The sequence below is a fragment of the Squalius cephalus genome, assembly GCF_949319135.1.
Source record: "Squalius cephalus genome assembly, chromosome: 1".
NCBI lineage: Eukaryota > Metazoa > Chordata > Actinopteri > Cypriniformes > Leuciscidae > Squalius > Squalius cephalus.
Window position 1 is genome coordinate 36,469,404 of NC_137122.1, and position 23,127 is coordinate 36,492,530.

Genomic DNA, 23,127 nt, shown 5'->3' on the forward strand with positions numbered 1-23,127 from the left:
TATTATCAATGTTGAAAACAGTTGTGCTACTTAATATTGTTGTGGAAACCATGATACATTTTTTCAGGATTCTTTGATCACTTGAAACTTCTTTTATTTGAAATAGAAATCTGAAAATGTATAAATATCTTCATTGTCACCTTAGAACAATTTAATGCGTCTAATTAATGACCCCAAACGTACACTCACCTAAAGGATTATTAGGAACACCATACTAATACTGTGTTTGACCCCCTTTCGCCTTCAGAACTGCCTTAATTCTACGTGGCATTGATTCAACAAGGTGCTGAAAGCATTCTTTAGAAATGTTGGCCCATATTGATAGGATAGCATCTTGCAGTTGATGGAGATTTGTGGGATGCACATCCAGGGCACGAAGCTCCCGTTCCACCACATCCCAAAGATGCTCTATTGGGTTGAGATCTGGTGACTGTGGGGGCCATTTTAGTACAGTGAACTCATTGTCATGTTCAAGAAACCAATTTGAAATGATTCGAGCTTTGTGACATGGTGCATTATCCTGCTGGAAGTAGCCATCAGAGGATGGGTACATGGTGGTCATAAAGGGATGGACATGGTCAGAAACAATGCTCAGGTAGGCCGTGGCATTTAAACGATGCCCAATTGGGACTAAGAGGCCTAAAGTGTGCCAAGAAAACATCCCCCACACCATTACACCACCACCACCAGCCTGCACAGTGGTAACAAGGCATGATGGATCCATGTTCTCATTCTGTTTACGCCAAATTCTGACTCTACCATCTGAATGTCTCAACAGAAATTGAGACTCATCAGACCAGGAAACATTTTTCCAGTCTTCAACTGTCCAATTTTGGTGAGCTTGTGCAAATTGTAGCCTCTTTTTCCTATTTGTAGTGGAGATGAGTGGTACCCGGTGGGGTCTTCTGCTGTTGTAGCCCATCCGCCTCAAGGTTGTGCGTGTTGTGGCTTCACAAATGCTTTGCTGCATACCTCGGTTGTAACGAGTGGTTATTTCAGTCAAAGTTGCTCTTCTATCAGCTTGAATCAGTCGGCCCATTCTCCTCTGACCTCTAGCATCAACAAGGCATTTTCTTGCCACAGGACTGCCGCATACTGGATGTTTTTCCCTTTTCACACCATTCTTTGTAAACCCTAGAAATGGTTGTGCGTGAAAATCCCAGTAACTGAGCAGATTGTGAAATACTCAGACCGGCCCGTCTGGCACCAACAACCATGCCACGCTCAAAATTGCTTAAATCACCTTTCTTTCCCATTCTGACATTCAGTTTGGAGTTCAGGAGATTGTCTTGACCAGGACCACACCCCTAAATGCATTGAAGCAACTGCCATGTGATTGGTTGATTAGATAATTGCATTAATGAGAAATTGAACAGGTGTTCCTAATAATCCTTTAGGTGAGTGTATATTATAAACATAACTTTATGAATTGTTTAAACAAAATGTTCCCAATCATCCAAAACTACACTAAACAGTTACACACACAAAACAAACCTTAATATAAACTAAAACTAAATTATAATTGTATAATTATATTTGAATTGGAAAAACAAGTGTTGTTTTATAAGGAATACCCATCTAATTGAATCTAAAACAAATGTATTAGAATTAGAGGTGGGAAAGCTGGCTGTGCAATTAGTGCAAAAGAAATAATCATATTATCATTCAAGATTATGAATAATCACTGATGTCAAACTTCGCATCCTGCCATAACTTGGTCATTGTCATTTTTTGGGGCTCAACTGCATCCGTTCTCATTCACTTTCACTGTACGGAAAGATACCCGGGACATTCTGCAAAATGGTTAGTTTACACCTTTTTTGTGTCAACTATCCCTTTAACCAGAGCGATGCATTAATGCATTCACCAAAAAGATCATGCTTGACATCATGCTTCACCATTTAACTGAGGATGATCACCAAAACCAGCACCAGTATTAACTTGCATAAACAGTATCAACCTGACAGTATCAGCAAGACATTTCATAATGAATCTGTCACTCTCCTCACCTGGCTTTGATCCCTATTCACCTCCACCCATCATTCCTTTATTCCAGCAGGAGCAGAGCATGACGGACAGTGTGTGTCAATGAAAGGGTGAGACTAAGGTGACCGTGTCCAATCTGCACCGACATAGAGAATGTGCGAGTGACATACAGGAAGTGAGAGTGAGCAGCGCTGGCAGCAACGAGACTGTCAGCGTTCAGAGAGCCGCCCTCCCGTGGCTGGCACACGCGTGCTATCACTGCCAGTCTTGTACCACGTAGGCAACAACAGTCCATCTGCTGCAGAAACAGCCAGAGGCGTTCCACCTAGAGCTGGCTAGCATCCCAAACAACAAATCAATAGTCACTTCTCACCTGCCACCAGATAATTCAACAGCACCAGCAGAGAAATGAAGAGCTCCGTATGGAGGCCGTCCCCTCGTTCTGCTCCAAACCTGAGCTGTAAAGTCACTCTGACTGTCTCGCATCACCTGGGTGCGATTCCCTAATCCACCTCAATGGCATGATCCCTTGCCAGACACTGCTGTCACGCTTAATTTCAGAGCCACAGGCTGTGATGTGTAGAGGGACACTCCATCCAAATCCTACGTCAGACTACTGTGTTTCCCAGCGGAGTGAGATCTGGGCAAGGAGGTGCTCAGCAAACGGGGCAGATTCTAGGGAACAGTCTTCGGTCTACATGTTCTGGACCTTCAAATGCACATAATAGATTTGAAAAGAATACCTAGTTAGCTGCCTCACTGCCTACATTGGGAGCTGCCTTTTAAGGTGGCATTATAAATGTCAAAAGTTAGTGATTTTGAATGCTCTACATGCTCAGGAATCATACAGGAGACTCGAGTTACTCCAATAAATACTGAAGACATGGGAAGTATACATATAGCATATACATTATTGTCATTTTTTTGTCATCATTTTTTATTTTGATGAACAATACACTGAGACCAAATCAGGCATTAGTAGTGATTCAATTATATTTATTTATTATCTGTATATTCATTTGCATCTATTTTTAGATTATGTTTGCATCTACTTATTCAAAGGGATAGTGATAGATTATGGCAAAGATTTATTTTCATTTTTTTATGAGTTACTTCCACCTCTATTTTATCTCAGCTTCTCTCAAACTGAATAATTATCCTATTCTTACTGTGTATTATTATGTTGAGATGCCTAAATTCATGACAAGAACATGAACTGACATTGACAAAAACCTATTTTAATATTTAAAAAAGACCATAAAAAGCATCTTTCACAAGCTGTATGCGCAATACAGAGCTGCTTCATCATTGACAAACGACATAAGTCATGTTTTTATTCCTACAAAGGATTATAGGTATACATCCCCTCATCCGGTGCTATTTTTGTTTTCTGTCTAACAAAGTATCCAATAACAGATACAATATCTGATACAAAAGATTCAGTGCGTAAGTGAACTGTCTGAACGAATCAAACTGAATTGTGAACAATTTCAGACCTTTTGGCAAACAATTTTGACTAATCAGATCAGAAGAGTGATTCATTCACAAATCTGGCATCGCTAATTCTGTTTCTAAACAGCTGATAGGAAACACGACACAATTGCTTGAAAAACTAAGAAGGGAAAATTACTGTCAGGATAGCATATGGCAATCTCTACTAACACATAAGAATTTATCAGTATTTTTTTTAACTCAGGCTCATGCCCCAGCAAAAAGGGTCTACAGACATAAAAATAATGATCCATATCGGCCGCAATTTTCAGTGCACCCCTAATTGAATGAATTATATTTATAATCCCATTTCTCTCACATTGTCCGCCATCTTGTATTTTGTTTTCACTGCACTCATCACAGTGCATTCTAGGATGGCCTTTTTTTCTGGAGCGTGCCTGTGATGCCTTAACATGCTGCCTACGGATGCCTCTTACTAAGTTTTGGAAAAAGTTTATGTGTGCATGTCTTTTTGGTCTCCACATGAGACAAAATTAGTCTCGTTCAGATCCTAATTGCTTTTGATGAAGTTTGCAAATCACGTTATTTGAGTGTCCATCCGGCATGCGGGCATCGTCACGAAGAGGGTCTAAAATCATCCGTCTTTGTGCTCAGCTAATGACACCAGCACACAAACATCCATCTGCTGCCACAGGCAGCAAACGCCACTTGAACACTCCCAATCACACACACACCTGAAAAGTGAGCTAATGTAACTAACTGTGCAAGAAAGCCTGAGACAGACAGGAATGATTTCAAGCAGAAAATTCTGCAAAAAGGATGTTGACTTTGTCTCCAGATTATTCATGTTCAAGTTTAGCCATAGTAAAAAGTATGCTATGGTATTAAATATTATCAATACGATTATCGTAAAATAAAAATAAAATGACAAAAATAGCACAGTGTTGCAATTGTTTATGAGACAAGCAAGAACCAATGACGTTTAATGTCAAACACATTGCTCTGTTTGGACATACCGACCAACCTGACCCAGCAACACTGGCTCAACCAATGGTGTGATTTTGGAGGTAGGACTATCCGTCTAATGGAAGAAAGGGTGTGTGTCAAGAAAACATGTTTGAAAACAGTCATTATTTCTTTTGTAATTCCTTTTGGTGACACTAGTGGCACAGAAATGACACACTTGGCTTTACCTTTACTACTTCAACTAAAACTAAAGCATTCAATTCAAGTGCTAAAATAAAACTTGTGACAATCAACAGGACAATCTGTTCTCAATGATTGTGCCGAGACCTCATAACCAGGAAGGCACTGCAGAAAGGAGATCACTTCTGAGGCCAGTCTGAGTCCGAGCAGAAGGTCAGGAAGGCTGACGTGGAGGGAAGCACAATGCAGCACTGCCTGGGCAATGCCTGCTCCATCTGACAGCTCGCACGCACGCACGCACACACGCACACACACACACACACACACACACACACACACACACACACACACACACACACACACACACGCGCACACACACAAGAGAAGCTGTACTCATTAAGGATCTGACTGAGGCTGACAAACGCGGCTCAGCTCGGCCAGACAAAGCTAAGATGCTACTGTGCCTCTTGCTGTGGTGTGTAAGGAGGACATACAGGCTCCTCATTACACCCTACTGCTCTCCACTGCCCTGAAAGTTTTACTTGTCATCTCTGTGCTACAGTAGAATTTGACTACTTTGACACTGGCTTCAAAAACTATATGTCCAGTTGGCCAGTTTGAGCTTGAACTGTTATGGGTCATTTAATTTGATTTACAGAAGCAAGACATTTTCCTGGATTAACATCCTTTGCTGGTCCTGAGACAACATCCATATTAACCAATCACAGCTCTCTGATTATAGGCTTAGGTTTCTAGACTGCAGCAGGGTTGAGTGAAATTCAGAATTTAGAAAAAGGAATTTGATAAAAATTTCAATTGAATTGAGACCGACAGGATGTTGAACTGGAATTTGTATTAGAATGACAGGAAGATTTTTCTCTTACAATTTAAAGAAACACAAGTGAGTTTAGCTTCAATTATTTCTAAACAAGAAATTCAATACTTGGAATTTAATCCAACACAAGTTTTGTGACAAAACATAAATAATTACATTTACAAATAATTCTCATTTATTCCCTGAAATGCATCATTTTTTGTCAACATCTTTAATACTGTCAAATGTCAGCCAACTATAGTAGCCTAAACAGATCCTATTTTTGCCACAAAAAAACAAATAAACAAAATGTCCACCGTTTCAGATTTATAACTGATTTTTTACGTTATAAAAAGTAATGTCAAATTTTCAATCTAGTGAATATATATTATTTTGCATAAACTACAACATTCTAGAAAAGATGTTATTTCACCATAAAAAATCTGAAAATGAATGAATGAATTAAATATTTATTTAAAAAAAAATATTAATTAATTAAATATAATGAAAAAAATAATAAATAATAAAATACAAATGTCTACAAGTGACATTTCAAATATTTCTTATCCAATTTAAATTATACTTCCTGATATTCAAATTCAAATTCAGTTCAAACTGAGTAACTGATGAGTTTAAATCAAGTTGAGGTCAGACTGGGTTCAGGAATAGTCATTAGGGTTGTTAATGTTGATGCAATGCTGTCTTACTTTGGCAAATCATGTCATGCATTACGTGTTAAGTATTGGGCTAAGAAAGATAAAAGATAATGAAACTCCAATTTAGACTCAATTCTGAAATAACCACCAGTGTTCCAGATCACAGAAACACACGAGGAGTGAATGCGAGTAAGAGAGAGAGAATATGTGTTTGTGTGTTAGAGGGGAGGTGATTGGCTGGACTTACGGCCTTTGGTTTAAATGGTGGCTGAACTTCCTTGTTCTCCAGCTTCTCCCAATCCATGTAACGGAAGAAGCCGTGTTCCCTGATGTCTCTCTCACCCTCAGGGCCACAGCCCAGACGCTTGCCTGGGTGTTTGGTCATCAGCTGAAACAGTACAGAGCGGAGAGGTGAGAGGACCATTGGGTATATAGTATGGCTGTCAATTGCTTAAGAAATAATCAAATTAAATAGATGATATACAGAATAATTAAATCAAGTTAAATCAGAAATAATAGCATATCTATATTTTCTTTCTGACAAAAGACATTTACATTACAGGATGAGCAGAGAGTAGTTTCTAGCTAGGTACATAAATTATGTATGCCGCATGATACATTTTTCACTAATACATTTAAATGAATCTGCATGTATTTTTAACTATATTATATTAATATGCAACACACAGAGCTCAAAGATTTAGCTCAAAATGCAGCCAGGGTACCTGCCATACTGTAGATTGGCCTCACTCCAAAGAGTTTTGTTCAATAATTTTGTTTTATGGGTCAAACATACATGTTCCATTAACATCCCTGGAGGGCGTAAAACTAAATCCAGAAAAATGAGAATGTCGTTAAATTTTTGAGCTCAAATAATTGTTTCTTTGCAACCTTTGTTTTAGCACAGCTTCTTTTCATCAGCTTCCTCCGCACACCCAACTCTCTCCATTTTTCCCCTTCACCGACAGCTGTTTTATTCCCCAGCAGAACATGCTATGTTGAATATAACAAAATCGTTTGGATATTTTATTCCAGTGAGTGACTTTAGCGTGTGTAGGAGAGATTAGGCGAGGGGAAAAACAACTTGCCGCTTCTTCTTCAGCGCCTCAGTGCGCATGAAAAATTGATGGCAGCAGAGAAAGTCTTTCCAGGCTCTTGTAAGGCACAGGTGGAGGTGGTGGTGAAGTGAGGGAGATGAAGGTCTCTGCTGACTGGTAGAGCCTTAACCCTCAGTGGATCAGGAAGGGGCTGGGTCGGGGCCGGTCGGGATGGGTTGGATCAATCCCTGACCCGAGATGCCTTCTGGACTCATGGCGCTTGCTAAGAGGCGTGTGCTCCACTGCCCTCTGAAGCTTTGTCATCATTGTCATCATTAATGTATACAGCAGGGGCCAGGACTCACTGTGTGGCGGTGCTGACATGTACAGCTGGGCCATGCTGCCACAGAGACACAGCTGGCTGATTCTTTCTCTCCATCCATATGTCCATCCATTCAAATATATCTATCTATTCAAAACACACATCCCACCTCTTGTTTTATTCGCGAATAGGTCGGTACGAACAACATAATGGTGTTAATGGGACGACCAACTTAAAAGTAAACCAACAACTCAGATACTTCGATATCACCGATTTAGGTCACAATCAAACTTGAAATGGCCTGAAAACATGATGACTGGGGGTATTTTTTTTTTGTGAGAAATCAGCTTGGTACATCTTCTTGTCTGTGACCATTGTTTACCGAGCTTGATGACTGATGAAAATAAGTTGACTATTAAAAAGAACAGCGGAACACCAGTTCATAAATAAAATTAATTGTTTAAATTGTTACTGCCTTAAGCTATTATTTTGGAATAGATGTAAAAATGCTTTAAAAAAAAAAAATGATGAAATTTATACTTGGTTTTAATAAACAGAACATTACTACCGACATAGTTTTATGTAAAAATACAAAACTGTTTTTTTTGTAAATTTAATGTTTAACTAGGAAAATGTGATAACATTAAGTATAACTGGGACATGAATTTACATTTGATTGATAAAAAACCTTCCTACCCATCCATCCATCCATCTCTCATTTTCAGCTTGTTTCTGTACAGCTGACCGCTCATATTTCACAGCTGTCCCGCTCTGAACATCAGAGCTGCTGTAATCTGACAGTGCAGTTCAGGAGAGGCTCTAGAGGCCGACTGAAGCCAAAAACACAAGTGACCTGCAGCATCAGAGTCAAGTCAAGTGCTTTATCTCTCCCTCCTGGCCTTCTTCAGCCCTCTACACAGAAGTGTGGCAGGAGTGCTCTTCAGAGAATTCAGCACTGATGCTCTTAAACTTTATCTCTGGGCTAGTGACGGTGACTCGGTTGGTCACATGAAAGACAGACAGCAATAGAAACCTATGGGATGTTTTGCCTCATCACTGTCTTTTCAAATGAACCTAAGATGGATCATGACCAAGGGTTCACTCTTACAAGTAAATATTTTTCAATGCTTTTTGAACTAATAAAGTTACATTACTTTTCTAGTCTTTCATGGTACTGGGATAAGAATTCATAATGGATAAGGACTCAACAATAATGAAAAATAAATAAATATAAAAATAATAATATACTTTATATATGTATTTTATGTAGGTACATTGGGGATTTTCACAAGATGCCACAGCTCTATTTGAAAATGATCATTCTAGAATGATTGCAGTGATTTTGTTGAGGAGTGCATCTGCAAAGATCACAAAAATAACAAATACTTTTTACTCTGTAACTTTGTAACAGTTCCAGAGTGTGTTCACTATTACTGGCTGTCTATAGCTGTTTTGTAATTATCTTCCTGGTCACCAGGGGGCAACGCCCTCAGGTAAGGGGGTTAGAATACCCATATAAAGAAGAATGTGTGATCTAGCTAAAAGGGCCATGTGGTGGCTTGATTGGGAGAAGGCTCACTCTTTTTACTTAAGAGGGGTTTTGAATTGAGGCTCAATGTTTATGCCTCTTTTGGCTACTATTTGAGGAACAGTGTGTTTGCAATATTCAATGTAGGCCATATTTCCTCAATTGTGTTGTTTGGTGTTACCCGGAATCCTTGTGATCAATACGGACTTAACCCCAGCATCAAATCTTCTTCGATTGGATTTCTTTGGTAAATTATATATTTTCTTTTCAACCTGGCCCTGAGGACTACAAGTTTTGGCTGAGTGAGTTTGGCTGAACTTTTGTGCACTAACAATCGGATTGATCATCGCTGGATTGCAGGTTCATTATTTCCATTACTCACATATTATCCATATTATCCTTTTATGGTTTTGTGTTTACCTTGTATGGACTGAACTAATGTTGAAGGACTCATTGGACCAGGTTTTGGGTGATTGTAAGCTATTATTGCTTTATGGTGTTGTGATATATTATTTTGATATATATTCATTTTGAGCTGGTGGTTGGCAATTATATTTGGATGTGATTCCCCCCTTATTTTTTTTGTTTCATTTTTGTCTTTGATATTAGACAAGTTGTCACAACTTTGTTAGTGCAGGGCAGAACAATTTGGGAACAATTTGAAATATTTTGGTGTTCAAGCAATAACCAACTCAAACATAAGCCTAAAGTAAACATAAAAGGAACACAGTATAAAAAAAATCTCTGGTTCAAAATATCAAACGTGTTTAATATGTGTCAACCCAAATCTGCAGATTAGCTTTGACTTTTGGCAAATAGCATCAACGTGTCCATACTATAAATCAAGTAAAAAAGTCATGTAGTGTATTCCAGCCTTTACTTTACACTAATATAAAACAGAGCAAAACAATTCCCAAACTTACAATTTTACTCATTTTTAAGACATTTCCACATCTGGAAATCACAATTTTTAAAATTCCCTTATTGATCGCAAGGTGCATTATCATCACTTGAGAATGTGAATGACTAACAGTCTCTTCTACCCAATGAGGAAAACTCAATAAACAATACATATAAAAGACAAAAGATCTATCTCCACTTTTACATTAGCTACATTCCAACAGTATCAAGAACAGGCATTAAGCTGAGGATGCACCAGGATCTACACTCAGATGGTTTGACAGATGGCTCGAGATACCATTGTACTGTCAGTGTATAGTGACAACCACTTACACAAATACAGCATATGCAAAAAGAAAATGGAAAAAATAAAAAAAGTGAGCGAGAGTCTGTGTGCGAGCTCTAGATTGGCCTTAGTCATGGCGTATCAGCCTGTATCAGGCTTGTGTCCCAAGCCTCTCTCAGCGGTGTGCTGGGCTGTGTTCCATATCAAAGAACCACAGCATCCCACTTTAATCCTATGATATCAGAGCTGTACACTCCATCAACACTGATAATACTCTTCAATTAGCACTCGGAGCACTGCAGTCGCACACATCTGCTGTTGCCGCTGCTGCACAAGCCATTTCAGCAGTACGCCATCCTCTGCCTCTGTCGGCTTCCTTAAACCAGTCCTTGAACGCATCCGGCAGCTTTTTCATTATTTTTTTATAGAATTAATATAATATAATTCAGCTACTTTATCATCCTCCTCATATGCTGTGTCTCAAAACATATTGAGCTGTCTATCTACACTTACCAAAAAGTACGGCGGTGGTGCCATACCATAGTAATGGTGTCAGATGGTACTTTACATTTATGCTTTTGGCAGATGCTTTTATTCAAAGTTTATCATTGCACTGCATTCGAACAAATAGATTTTATCAGTTAATGAATTACCTGGGAATTGAACCAATGACCTTGGTGTTGCTAGCATCATTCTCTACTGTTTGAGCAAAAGTTTGAGAGATATTTAGGAGAGAAATGAATACTTTTAGTCTGCAAGGATACATTAAACTGTTAATAAGTGACAGTAAAGATAAATAAGTTAAGAGATGATTTCTATTTTAAATAAAAAAAAAATTCTTTTGAGCTTTCGATTCATCAAAGAATACTGAAAAAAATGTATCACGATTTCTACATAAATATTAAGCACCACAACTGTTTTCAACATATATGATAATGTATGATATATGATATATGATAATGAGTAATGCTTCTTGCATCAAATCATCATATTAGAATGATTTCTGAAGGATCATGTGACACTGAAGACTTGAGTAATGATGCTGATAATTCAGCTTTGCCATCAAAGGAATAAAGTGCATTTTAAAATAGAAAACAGTTATGTTAAATTGTAATAGTATTTTACAATATTACTGTTTTTACTGTATTTTTGATCAAATAAAGAAAGAGACTCATTTTACCGACCCCCGACTTTTGAATGGTAGTGAATGCCATAGTAATGAATGATCACCAAATTAATTTTCATACTTTTTTGTAAACAGCATTTTTTGGCATTACGAATACACCCATGATGCCCAAAAATGCTGTCCAGGTAGGCAGCTTACTACGTTTTGAGACACAGTTATAAAAATCTTGTGCATCAATATATACATCACGTCTTACAGAGAGTTTAATACACTCTCTGTGCTGTTTCTCTGCAATCTGCCGATGTAAGTGGCACAAATGAATATTCCCTCAGCGGATGTTCTGTCCATAAAAGCCTATATACCCTTCAACTAAAACCCCAGGCTCTTCAGAAGCAAAGAGGAGGATTTGCTTTTTTATGGCAGAATAAGGCATCAACATTTTTATTACGACAGGTTCAATTTGTCCATCTGTCCTCTGAAAGTCACAAGGCCAGACTAAATTAGTCATTCAATTACTGTGCTGGAAGAACGATTGCTCCGCTTGGTTAAGGGAAATACCTCATTTATATTGCATGGCTCCATTGTAGCTTTCCCGGAAGCGCGGGCGGCAGCGCCACACGCCTAAAGCCGTGCTCGTCCAAACTTACAGGATTTTCCAATCTGTCTTAAATGTCAAGGATTCATTTAGTATTCCTGCTCTATTTTAGGAGATTGTTGTGGAGAGAGGCCTCCAGGATCTGACACACTTGCTGCACTGCAGAATTAAGCTATTAGAGAAGTTCAGCGAGCACTTACAGCAGATCCTATGGAAGAGAGAGGGAGACAGAACTCATCAAGACAGTGAGCTCTGCAGACAAACTGAGGAGAAGACAGAAAGAGGATAAGTCGAGGAAGAAAAAAGTCGACAAGCAGAAAAGACGAGGGTTATCCAGAGCATCTATATCTACGAGAGAACATAGACGGAAAATGAAAGGATGTAGAAAAGAGAGGCAGAATGAGGGAACAGAGGGAGGAGAGGAGGGGGTCTTTTGTTTATCAGGCTTTACCCAGCAGCATGCTGTATTTTCATGAAGCCAGTCGAAGAGGGGTAGCATTCAGATTCTGAACGCAGAGGGTTGATTCATTATTTAATGCTCACATTAGCATGAATGTATTAGTGCGCAGGTCCCTCCGGAGACACCTGCTCTCACATCTCCCTTTCCACTTTATATTCCAGAACTTGTTGTCCTCCCAATACCAAAGATTTCCATTGTCCTAACTCAAACAAAATGGGTCACCAGACGGCATGCTGGGTAGATGATCAAAGCCCAGGGAAAATCTATGTTGGTGTATCCCATGAACACACGCCCTTTGCATTTATTTAATTTCTTCTGAAATTTAAATAGCTGAATGTTTGAAAATGTATCTTTTTTTATTAATTATTATTATTATTTGTGCATTACGATAATAAGAACTGGGAAATTGATTTGAATGGTCCTTGACTTGCTTTATTTTTAATGTTGTTGACAGGTTTTGTGAGATTCACCCAGATAACAGATGTGTCATATCCCAACCACCGCAAGATTGTACCCGCGTCCTCCACGGCACATCCCTGGCTTTCATTTTTCTACAAAACTCTTTTCTCCTTTTCTCAGCAGCCATATGCTCCACCCTGACACCGCAGTGACAAGGAGAAAGAACAGAAACATGTAAAGAATAAGCAAATAGGAGACAGCTCCCTTTCGAGCACTTTTAGGGAATACGTTGTACTACTGACTGAGATGCCCCTGACATTCTGAGGCTTTTGTCTGGTTTTTTGGGGGCTTTATCTTCACACACAAAAAAACCCAACAGCAACAACAAAAAAACATTCATATCCTTTTAAAGCCAGCCTAGCCATGCTCTAGTAAAATCAGGAAACTAACAGAGCTGAGATCCTGGGTCCTGCACACAGCCAAGAGTCATTGGCATTCCCACTGTGTGCCGTCTAAGGCCGTATGTTTGTGTGCTTTTATCTGCAGGAGAGACGATCTCTCAAATAAAGAATTAGATCATGTGTACTCGCTGCTTCACCTGCCAGCGCTCGAGTCTTGAGCAGCACTGGCTTGCTAATAACACAGAGAGAGAGAGAGAGAGAGAGAGAGAGAGAGAGAATGAAGAATAAAGAGAGAGCGGGCCATTTTTGAGAGGGTCGTGGCGTGCATATTGAAAGGCTAGGTCAGAGGTTGTGGAATTTTTCAAGGCAGCTGAGAGCGAACTGCTTTGACCACTGCAGTATGAATAAGTGATTCATAATGCATCACATGAGGTCATATAATTACTGGACATTTTCATTCAAAGCAACTTTTAGTATGTGAACTGCAGAGACAGTCACCTTGAAACAACTTTCCCAGGGACATGCTGATGAGTTGGACTGTATCGGCACCTTTCCGGCCCATGAGTCAACCTGAACTGAATTTGACCCTTTGGGGTTCACTCAGGCCAAGGGGTCAAGGGCTTGTTAGCATGATTCTGTTAGCCCCTGCTGGTAGATGCTGTAACTACTAATCTTTTTCCATTGACTGTCATTCAAAAAAGGCATGTATTCTCATGACATAAATTAATGCAATTCTTTTTGAATTATGGTAATGAGAACTGGGTAAATAAAAAGTAACTGTCACAATTCAATTTATATACTCTACTGTTCAAAAGTTTGGGTCCGTAAGATTTAAAAAAAAAGTTTCTGAAAGAAGTCTCTTCTGCTCACTAAGGCTGCACTTATTTGATTAAGAATACAGCAAAAAAAGAAATATTATTACAGCTTAAAATAACTGTTTTCTTTTTGAATATATTTTAAAATGCAGTTTATTCCTGTGATGCTGAATTTTCAGCATCATTACTCCAGTCTTCGGTGTTACATGATCCTTCAGAAATCATAATTGCTGCTCAAGAAACATTTATTATTTGTATCAATGTTGAAAATAGATGTAGTGCTTAATATTTGGTGCTATACATTTTTTCTAGATTCTTTGATAAGTAGAATGGTTAAAAAGAATTGAAAGAGCAATTGAATAGAATTGAAACAGCACATATTTGAAATGTCTTTCCTGTCAATTTCATGCATCCTTGCTTTAAAAAATTAGATTTGTTTACATAAAAAACCGCAAACATTTAAATGCCACTGTATTTGACGACCAAACAATTAAATTCAACTGGACATTTCCCTGCAGTATGAGACAGGATTTTGGTCACTGCTTCATGAATGTGATGTATACTGGCTGCTCACCCCTTTGCAGATGGCCACAGCCTCCTTGGACATGGATTTGGGATAGGACACATGGTGCTCCATGATGGACTGAAAAAGCTCGTCCTCATCCTCACCATCAAACGGGGGCTGTGGGAAGAAACAGAGCGAGAAGAGAGGGTGAAGATGACAGGAAGATGCTGTTTGATGGCACTATAAATGGTCGACAATAATAACATGGATTATGTCTCATTTGCTTGCAGTTTTCACTCGTGTTTCTTTAAAGGGGTGGTTGATCATGATTTCACTTATTTAACCTTAAGTAGTGTGTAATGTTGCTGTTTGAGCATAAACAACATCTGCAAAGTCACGACGCTCAAAGTTCAAAGCAAAGGGAGATATTTTCTTTAAAAGAAATTGCTTTTTAAGGACTACAACAAACGGCTGGTAGGGACTACATGACATTCCTCCAGGGTTAGTGACATCACAAACCCTAAAATTTACATAAACCCCGCCCCCGGGAACGCGATTCATAGATTATCATGACAGAATATGCTAATCAGTGACTAGAAGATATCTACACATAAGCTACACAAATTCATCAACTAACCATTCAGAAATGTTGTCTACATGTTGTCACTTATTCTTGAGTCTCTCCATCTTTGTCTGACGGTTTGAACATAAAAGGCTAAACGTTTTCGAAATTTTCAGGACACAAGCTGTTGTAGCTCCGCCCCCTGTGCTGGGAGCAGCAGCTCATTTGCATTTAAAGAGACAGACACAAAAACGGTGCGTTTTTGCTCATCCTCAAAAGTGACAATTTTAACATGCTATATAAAAATATCTGTGGGGTATTTTGAGCTAAATCTTCACATACACACATTTTACATCTTGTGAAAAGGGCATTATACCACCCCTTTAACATCAGAAATTTGAAAGTCATCACCATAAAAGTGCCTCTTCAAATCTTGTTTATTTAGGGAAGACTAGAGAGAATTACGACGTCCTTTTGTCAGGACAGCTAAGCAGCAGCAGTCTCCGCTGGAAACAATTCAGACTTTTTTCTCTAGTGTTCAAAGCTTGACTTGTTTCAGAACAATTCATAAATAATTGACTGAGCCCGATAGGCATGAAATACTTGCCGTTAGTCTCGGGAGATTTGCAGAGCGTAATTAATAAAAACTGACCTTGAGATAGCGAGAGGTGATTTACTGCAAGCAGCAGAGAGGAAATGAAACAGAGCGAATGAGAGAAGGCCAAAAAGGCACAAATCCCTTGACGTGGGCCTTCTTGATCTGGCTTGTCATAACTCTTACCTGCCCAGCCAGCATCTCGTAGAGCAAAACTCCAAAAGCCCACCAGTCCACTGACTTTCCATATGGCTGGTAAGCGATGATCTGAAACAGACACACACAGAGCGTAAGGCGTAAACAGAACCAATTACAAATGGGTAACACTCCAAGGACAACTGTAATTATTTAAATCAATCCGCACAATCACATGCTGGAGAGTTTCAGAAGCCCTGAAGTGTTCAAGGTGCTTTCAACATGTGTTTTACGTGCTGTAAAGTGTCTTGCACACAATATGAAACAGCTAAAGCTTTGAGGACTAAATTAACTGAAATCCTTCCACTCCTACAGCGGGTTGTGTCTGGGTTTGGGAGTGTGTTGTTGACATGAATCCATCTCAGGTTACACTTGTAGCTGTACCATGTGGTGCTCGGTGAGATGAACTTTCTATTACATGATCCTGCCTCTGGGTAACACACCCATTTTCTTTACTGCGAGCACATGACTTATATGAGATGGCAATACAGTGGTTAATATTGAAAGGATGACTTTCAATAAAACAATACAAAGCTTTCCTTGGACATACTGTGTCCTTGTGGTTATTTCAAAATCATCTTTTGGCATATTTTGCTCTGGAGAAATGCCTTGGGAAAAGCTTTTCTTTGTAGATTTTTACATATCAAAAAATAAGATTCACATTTGTTAGTGAGTAAACTCATTTTAAAACATTTAGACATTTACAGAAATTATTTATAGGTGATGTGAAACTGAATTAAGTGAGTTTGTTTTCTAAAAACAACACCGCATGAGAGAACACAGTCATTATAAAGAAAACTGCAGCTATCATATGCTATGTTTCTTATTCATATTTTTATTATTATTTATTATTAGGGTGTCTAACCTATTGGTATTTTACCTGATATTTAAGTTGAATTAAATATAATGTTAATCTAGAGCAGTTATATTACATTCTGTCATTATGTTAACCTAAGGACGGTCACACTTAGCACAATAAAAATGTTTTGTATTATTGTTCTTTGCAGTTTAACATTTTTAACATTGTAAAACTAGCAAAATGTATAGTCACTAGTATTTAAATCAAATCCTGTATTTGATTCATTTCCTTCTATTGTAGCACAGATTTGCCAACATACCCCATTAATAATCTCATTACTAATCAGAAACTAGTTATAGAAGGAATATGTAGAGGAAGTCCCTTTATATACCGGTACAACCATTAAAAAATGTAGTGTCTACAAAAGAGATCTATTTCAAATAAATGCAGTTCTTTTGAACTTTATATATAACAAAAGAATTCTGAAAAAAATATATGATCATGATTTCCTCAAAAATCTGCATTTTCATGTGATAAGGGTAATGAATGATGCTGAAAATTCAGCTCTGACATCACTGGAACAAATTGCATTTTAAAATATATTACAATAGCAAAACAGACATTTTTATTGTAAAATTGTAATAATATTTCACAAAATTACAGTTTTTACTTTATATTTGATCAAATAAATGTAGCCTTGGTGAAAAAAAGAGCCCCAGAGTCAGCTCTTATGTTGAAGTTTTCGTGTATTACCCACTGGTAAAGGTGGGTAGGTGTGAGACCAAGTACAGGTACAGTAGTGAAGCTCTGGTAGATGTACTACTGCATTAGCAAATGTCCATGAATTATACACACATGAAATATGTAGGCCACTGGCTCTTCTCTCTCATTCAATACTTTGCTACTCATCAACAGACATGTACAGGACCCTTTCGGAGCACTTACCTCAGGGGCGATGTAGTCAGGGGTCCCACAGAAGGTCTTGGTGGTGACTCCATCAAGCATGTTCTCCTTGCACATCCCAAAGTCAGCAATTTTGATATGACCCTCTGCGTCCAACATGACGTTATCCAACTTTAGATCTCTGATGCACAAAGAGGTGAGATGAATCAGTGGGAAATGCAAATGAGCAAGAACAAGGAATGACTGTGAGAATGTGTTATTCAATGATGTTTGAGTTTGTGTTATATTCATGCATATATATATATATATATATATATATATATATATATATATATAAACATAATATATGTTAGCTAATAGGTAATAGCAGCTGCTACTGCTAATAGATTGACAGACACACACACTGCTGTGCGCATGTAAGATATGCTGCTGCTGCTGCATGAATAGACATACAGAAATCCACTAGCAGATCTAGGCAGGTGGAGCTGGGGGAGGTGGTGGGCTTCACAGGAAATTTTAACTACCCCACAGCAAACAGTGAAAATATTTCAACATTGATCAAACAATCTCATTGGCTGCACACACACACACACACACACACACACACACACACACACACACAAACACACACACACACACACACACACACAACACACACACACACACACACACACACACACACACACACACACACACACACACACACACACACACACACACACACACACTCACACTCACACGCACACGCACAAAACACAATATTTAACTATTCAGCTTTTTTTGCCTAAAGTATTTTACATGAAATACCATATGGATAAATCAGTTTTAAATGATTCACAGAAGATTGTATTATTGCTGTATTACAATCCAAAACAATATTTAATCATCTTTCTTAAGTCATGAAATTAGTCTAACTAGTGCAAAATGCCCGTGCAAAATCAGTTTTTGTGTGTGTTTTTAGTAATTGTTGGTTTGGTGCCCGTGAAAGAGACTGTGAACGCATTGAATTCAGGGAGCAGGCTAGGTTACTACAAATGATGGCTGTGAATAAACTATAATATTCAGAAGTAAACAGTGTAGCTGACTGAGTGTTTATGTATACCACAACCTTCTAAGTGCTAGTGCAAAATCAGTTTTTGAGTGTGTTTTTAGTTAATGTTGGTTTGGTGTGTTTGAGTGCTCATTTTTACAATTACACAGCAAAAGTTCAGTGACATTTTTATTTGTGCATGGTAGAAAGCACACAGTGAACTCCGAGAAAACGCTATGCTTGAGGAAACAGTTTGTGAATAGGCAACTACAAATGATGCCCGTGAAAGAGACTGTGAACACATTGAATAGGATATGTTTAGTTGGTGAATAGCATAGGCTACTATTACACAGTAGCGATAACTTTAAGCGCACCAGAATGAAATATAATATTCAGAAACAGCATTGCTGACTTACAGATTCAGTTAACATCCACAAATCATGCAAAATCAGTTTTTGTGAGCTGATCGCCGTCAAAAAAGTTCAGGAGATATTTCTTAGTGATGGCTGATTTCAACAGTTTCAATATGATAGCATTTTGATAAAAAAGTGTCTTGAATTTATTGCATTTTGGGGAAAAATAATCCGGTTTTATAATAGATCTTTGAAAATCAAAATCTGGATTTGAATTTTTTATAATATTATAACCTAAGGATGCTATGTGAAAGTTTGAAACAGAAAATAGTGGTTTTCATCTTGCCACTTTCTTGGTAAAGAAAACACATTTTTACTCAAATTAATCAAAATGGATTTATCACGTTCTGGAACCAAACTATAATATTCAGAAGTAAACAGTGTAGCTGACAGAGTGTTTATGTCAGAATGTTTATTTTTAAACCACAACCTTCTTGGGGCTTCTTTGACTGATACAACCCTCTAATGTCAGAATGTTTATTTCCTTTTAAAAATGATATATTTAACGATATCTTTAGCATTTCTCATCCAAACAACGTCAAACTTGGCACTGCACTTACTCGTGCCCGTGGTAAGACACCTGTCGAGTAAATCCATCGGACTAACGGTTCGAGAGATATGTGGTTAACAGACACACAGACAGACAGACAGACGTTTCTGTAATTTATAGATAGATAGTGCAGACTTAATGGACAAATGGTAATAAAGCATTTAAAATCATTGCAAAATTCATTCACTTTTTTATGTCGCCAGCAAAATCATCTCAACTACACCATTAATATTCATTACACTGACCGGCCTATGCAGCTTTACAGGTGAGTTTGATGAAGGAGAAAAAAGGGCTTTGTAAAGAATTCATGAGTGCTGTCTGTTTGCAGTGGAAACATGTTTTGTGTTAACAGACTGGATTACAGCCCTACTTCCTGTTTAGGCCATCGTCCAGGGGCGCACTTACTGTACTGGTACAATGAAAAAGAATAATGTTTTTTGTAATGTAATGAAACACAAAACAAGTCAAACCGCTGCATTGTTTTATTAAGACGCAGGTCATTTATTTTAATTTAGTTTAATTAATCACAACCCAAGATATCCAATATTTTTTTTGTCCACAAAAAAATTGTGGAAAGACGTATTGTGTTGTCAATCTTTCACTGGCTGAATGATCGTCACTCAGTTAAACAACAGTACAATAAATTGAATGGACAGTACTTCCATCCCTCAAAGCCTTGTTTTTGTTTGCGTCAAACTAAATACAGCATCGACTCTTAGATCAATTGCTATGTGTAAGCAAGTGTGTTTTGTGTGTTGCTCTGGAAGCGAGTCGTCTAATACCCCAGCCCCTCTAAATATTCTTGCTGTGGCCATACTGAGCAGTCAGTTGTTATCAGCAAGTCTTTTTCCACTTCTATGTGTGACTAATATGCGTGTTGCTGTCTGGGCTTCACTCACCTGTATATAATGCCCTTCAAATGCAGGAAGAACAAGCCTATGGCAATTTCTGCAGCATAGAACCTAAAGACACACACACATCTGAATCAATATGAACATCAGAGCACAGGAGATGAATCAGTTTAGCAGCTTTTCTTGGAAAATGAGGATGGTCAAAAGCCGGTCAGATGGCCAAAAGCCGGTCAGATGGCCATTATCACAAAATAAACTCCAACACGAAGTAGAGGGGTCTGCATAGTGTGACGGCTGACCAATCAGAATCAAGTATTCCAGAGATCTGCCTAATAAATAATACATAAATGTGCGTTTGATAAAGGTGTCTTTTCTGTTGAGAGCATGAAGACTGGAGCTTTGCCCTCGGAAAAGACATATGAGAGATAAAGCAAGCCAGATATCTGTTATTAATACAAGCATGCAGTAATCTTTTATTTATCAGGTGGCGTGTTTGTCTGTCCCATATTTTAGAGCAAAATTTGAAGAGAATTAGCATCTGTGTTCAGTGACTAATGCAGCTGGGGGTGGAGCAGAAAACAGGCCTCACTACAGAGCCAGATTATGTCAAAAGATAACTTCTGTTTCCAGGCCAGCGCAGCAACTAGCCTTCGGCTATCACCACTCAGAGAGAAAGAAAAACGAGAGGTGAATTTACTAAACATTTGCAACACTTTTACAGCTTCATTTGAGCTTCATTTACAAAACTCACTGAGATTTGTCTGCCATAATTAAAGCGCTGTGTTATTACCATTTGCGGTAATTGTTGCTAAATGGCTTTTTGTTTAAAACTAGATGTTTGTGTTTATTTTGTGAATAAATGGTAGCTATATATCAAGATACTGAAATAATAGGGGAGAAGGAGCAAAGTAAGAAGAAAATCAAGTGTAGCGTCAGTTCTAGCAGGTCTCTCAGCTGATCCACGTCTACCTATAGGAATACGACGCCTATCACAGCATCCATATACAGTATAAGCTCCTTCAGTATTATCAACAGCTATCGCGTTTCTCAGGAACGAATTACCCTCCTACATCCCCAGCTCCTCCTCTCGTCCAGTCAGGATTTGGCATTCTGATTCCCCTTTGAATCAGACTAAAATCTCGAATTATGTTGTACATTAAAATCTTGAATTAATGACATCTGCAATACATTCTTGTTGGTTCTGTTCTGTTTACCCTAAGGGGGGGTATTGCTGCTCTCCCTGCTCTTATCCATGCTAGGCTGCATGGATGCACAGGGAGTTCTTGCCCAGAACACACCCATACCGCCAATCCTAACTGTATGCTAATTGTCAACCGTATTTGACGATTGTGGTCCTGACAGAAATAGTAATTATGGGGCCTTTTGCTGTGGTCCAAGTCTGGATTCACACTCGATTGTAACGAACCCTGGTGCATTTGCGTTCATCTTACATCAGCACACATACAAAAAAAAAACCAAAAAAACAGAACAGGTTAATTTCTTTTAATTAATTTAGTGCTATTATGATCAGCAGAGTGATCGACACTTGCTGCTTGCAAACAGACTCTTTTGAGAAGAGCCATTTATTTGCTGCACTTTTTGCACTCACCCTACACGATGACACTGCACGCTCACTTTTGCTCGTATCCAATGTAAACCATCACACTCCTACAAGCGTTTTGTCGAATTAGTGTTGAATTGGTTACTTTACTTCCCAAACAAGTGTGAACCGAGTCCGAGTTGGTTTCACATTCATATTCACACTCCTACAGGTAGTCTCGGGTTCGGTACCCCGGTGCGCTCCAGGGTCTGCATGACAGCTTTCACATTACCGATTTTCCATGCAAACCATGCCCAGTTTCGAACTAAACTGCCAGTGTAAAAATATGCTGCGTCTCACAATCAAATAAGACTGACTCTCATTATGTCTTAATACAGACAAATAAAAGCCCCTACAACCATTGTGGGATTTTGCTTGTGGAAACCTGGATCTATTTCATTACCAACAGCTACAACATGCCGCAATCATTGCAATGCTGCAATCAAGCAGGTCCTCCAAGTCATTGGATGCTTATAATCACCCTGACCTTTGAACTGTGCTGCACATCATATCCAACACATTGACAATGTGGCTCTCCTCCACAGAGATGGGCTAATTCTTTATGATAAAGGGCAGACAGCAAGCTGAAAGCAAAGCAAATAGAGATGAAGCTTGTTAGATGTGGAGACAGAACGCGGTTCTGAGAGGAGATTGCTGCAAAGGTCAGCTCAGTCATCTACTGCCAAGGTGCCGCCCATACTGAGATCATCCTCAAACGCCTGTCTATTTGCCGTTGGTTCTTTCTTTCTTCAAATTAGTTACAGGGTGGTTCACAGGAATTTGAGCTTGTATGTGATGACATTAAATGAATTCAGGCATCAGACTATATGACTTGTGATTATGCTTTATGAATGCAAAATGCTCCGGGTTCACTTTAATAGTAGGAGAACTAGTTTACCTTTTACTTATCTTATACTAATTTTAAACAAAAAAATTGAGAGTAAGAGTAGGGATGTGCAATAATGACATTTTTAAAAATATTTTCTTAAATTTTGTTGATAACAATAATTAGACAATATTCTGCTGAGTGTGTTTTTGTGCTGGTACCTTGGCTGGTTTAGGTCTGTCATGGACATATAATTCCCAAAGCTCATATTCATTCATATTTCATATTCTTCATATTCTGTGTGGTGGTGGTTAGTTTACAGCAGTGATGGACACTAACATTTCTAGGGGCATTTCGACCCTTTTCTAACCTTAT

At 38.5% G+C, this 23,127-nt stretch overlaps 1 protein-coding gene across 2 annotated transcripts in view; it reads right to left on the bottom strand.

The window, feature by feature from the left end:
• prkcbb (protein kinase C, beta b) overlaps nucleotides 1-23,127 on the bottom strand; it is a 123,813-nt gene that overhangs the window by 15,753 nt on the left and 84,933 nt on the right. For both annotated transcript variants that reach the window (XM_079885450.1, XM_079885449.1), the window contains exons 12-16: nucleotides 20,375-20,437; nucleotides 17,525-17,663; nucleotides 15,772-15,852; nucleotides 14,498-14,605; nucleotides 6,302-6,442 (exon numbers count right to left, since the gene is read on the bottom strand). In XM_079885450.1, coding sequence (XP_079741576.1) covers nucleotides 6,302-6,442; nucleotides 14,498-14,605; nucleotides 15,772-15,852; nucleotides 17,525-17,663; nucleotides 20,375-20,437 — 532 coding nt within the window. The remainder of the gene's footprint in view (nucleotides 1-6,301; nucleotides 6,443-14,497; nucleotides 14,606-15,771; nucleotides 15,853-17,524; nucleotides 17,664-20,374; nucleotides 20,438-23,127) is intronic.